This window comes from Nematolebias whitei, chromosome 5 (assembly GCF_014905685.2).
Source record: "Nematolebias whitei isolate Nwh7 chromosome 5, NemWhi1, whole genome shotgun sequence".
In the NCBI taxonomy this organism is placed as follows: domain Eukaryota; kingdom Metazoa; phylum Chordata; class Actinopteri; order Cyprinodontiformes; family Rivulidae; genus Nematolebias; species Nematolebias whitei.
Window position 1 is genome coordinate 36,337,627 of NC_056502.1, and position 2,482 is coordinate 36,340,108.

At 42.0% G+C, this 2,482-nt stretch overlaps 1 protein-coding gene across 1 annotated transcript in view; it reads right to left on the reverse strand.

Moving 5' to 3' along the window:
- Positions 1-1,805: 1,805 nt before the first annotated feature.
- The window catches only part of LOC119410397 (tripartite motif-containing protein 16-like), a 16,221-nt gene continuing 15,544 nt past the window's right edge, over positions 1,806-2,482 (reverse strand). The window contains exons 2-3 of the mRNA XM_037677309.1: positions 2,056-2,477; positions 1,806-1,998 (exon numbers count right to left, since the gene is read on the reverse strand). Of these exons, the coding sequence (XP_037533237.1) occupies positions 1,806-1,998; positions 2,056-2,477 (615 nt within the window). The remainder of the gene's footprint in view (positions 1,999-2,055; positions 2,478-2,482) is intronic.

Consider the following 2,482-nt stretch of genomic DNA (forward strand, 5'->3'; position numbering starts at 1 on the left):
CTTAGCTGGACTGAAGTAAAGTGTGACACATTAAATGTGTGTCAGAGGTACATCAGAGATGTGCTGTCCTCAAACCCCCCACCCCAACCATTGCAGCCTCAGTCCATTCATAAGACACACATGTATCATGTAGAACATGTATCAGTCCCAGACTGAGACGTGTTAGAACCTTTAGCTGTTCCTGGGACTGTACTCTTCTGGACAAAGTTCTCAGGTTGTTCCTGGGATCAGTTGGAGCCGTTCTTCCAGATTGCTCTGATGACCACTAAAACCACTGAGATGTTGACTCATAACTTCTATATGTCCTCTTTCATCCATCCATCCATCCATTTTCTTTACCCGCTTATTCCATTTTGGGTCACGGGGGTCGCTGGTGCCCATGTCCAGCAATCACTGTGCGAGGGGCGGGGTACACCCTGGACGGGTCGCAAGTCCATCACAGGGCCACATAGAGACAAACGAGACAAACAACCATTCACTCTCTCACTCACACCTAGGGACAATTTAGAGTTACCAATCAGCCTAACATGCATGTTTTTGGACTGTGGGAGGAAACCGGAGCACCCGGAGAAAACCCACACATGCACGGAGAGAACATACAAACTCCACCCAGAAAGGCCCCCGGACCGGGGTTTGAACCAAGGACCTGCTCGCTGAGAGGCAGCAGCTCTACCAGTTGCGCCACCGTGCTGCCTGTCCTCTTTCAGTCATTGGTAAGAAGAGGAGAAAATCAGTGATTCCACCTCAGAGTATTTACTCCAGATTGGTCAGTAGAGTGGTCTGAACTCATGATGAACTCATGATGAATCCATGTAGATTTCATGACGCAGTCATGATTGTCAACCATCAGCTCACACCAGAGAAGACATTTTCTCATCCCAGGTTTAATCTTGCAAGATGGAGCAGTGTTGATAAAACAAGCATCAAGATGTTACATGGCTTTGCTCACAGGCAGGATGAGGAAGTGTCTTATGTAACGGTTATCAGCAGGACAACTCTTGCTTTACAGCTTAGGGCCATGAGTTTATCAGGTGAAAGGCTCCATGCTTCTGCAGGCTCCACTTTGCAAAGACAAAACAACTCTTAACACACACATGGATTATATAACATTTGGTATTAGTGAACACCTGTGACCCTTCACATCGCCGTCAATGATGAAGACATGAAGTCATAATGAGCTCATGATGAACTCAAGATAAACTCATGAAGTTGTGATTGTCATGATGAATTCATAAAGATTTCATGACGAAGATATGATGAAGACATGATGAAGTCATAATGAACTCATGACAAGATAAGCTCATGATGAACTTGTGATCAACTCATGAAGAACTCATGAAGAACTTCAGCCTTTGAACAGTCTCTGGATCTCCTGCAGAAAGTGTCCGCAGGATGATTCTTAATTAAAAGATCATCTTCAGGTCAACTGAAAAAATAAAGACGTTATTGTTTGTTGAACATTTTAATGTTTATTATTTTCATAACACATTATGTTTGGTTATTTTAGTCTGAAATAAAATGTTTCTACAATGTAAATAATAAAATTCTTAAATTATAATTTGACAAACTAAATTTATTTTCTGCATTCAAACATTCTATACCAAACCTTTATGAGGGAGAGAAAAACAATTTTAAGACAGTTGATGTTTACATTGGTACATCAAGAAAACTTGAACAAAGAACATGAAGACTCTAAATAATAATAATAATAATAATAATAATAATAATAATAATAAATCATAATAATCATCACTTGATCAGTGTCTCATCACAACTATAAACTCAAAGTTACAATTTGACAAAAATTATTTCAGTTGACAAAACTCAGCAGAGTCTCCATTGCAGAAAACACTAAGTCCAGCGTGGAGCGGTTGAGTGAACGTGGTCTGGACTCTGTGGAGGAGAGTCCTGGTTTCAGAGACTCTGTAGAAGGACAGAACACCTGCTCTGTGGTCCAGGTACACTCCGATCCTGGAGGAACCAAGACCTGAGATGGAGGTTTGGATGTTGTGCTCAAATACAAAAATGTCTGGAGAACAAAATAAAACCCACAATTTGTCATTCCATCCAAATGTAGATTGATGTCCTGTTCTGCTGATGTTCTTGTATGCGACTGCTACAGAAGCTCCTGCTCCTCTCCACTCCACCTCCCAGTAACAACGACCAGTCAGATTCTCTCTGCTCAGAACCTGAGAATAATCAATGAATCTGTCTGGATGATCAGAATAAAACTGAGGTGTTTTCATTGCCACAACTTTTCTGTTCCTCTCTGACAGTAACAATCGTGTGTGTGCCGTGTTTGGATCCAGTGTGATGTCACATGAATATTTGAAGAATCCAGCTCTGCTCTCTGGTTCTGGTCCTGGTTCTGACAGTAAAACGTCCACCTCAGAGACAGTCAGTGAGACGTTTGTCCACGTGTCTCTCAGGGTGTCCTGCAGTTTGTCTCTGAGCTCCTCCATAGCTGCTGTCACGTCCTCAA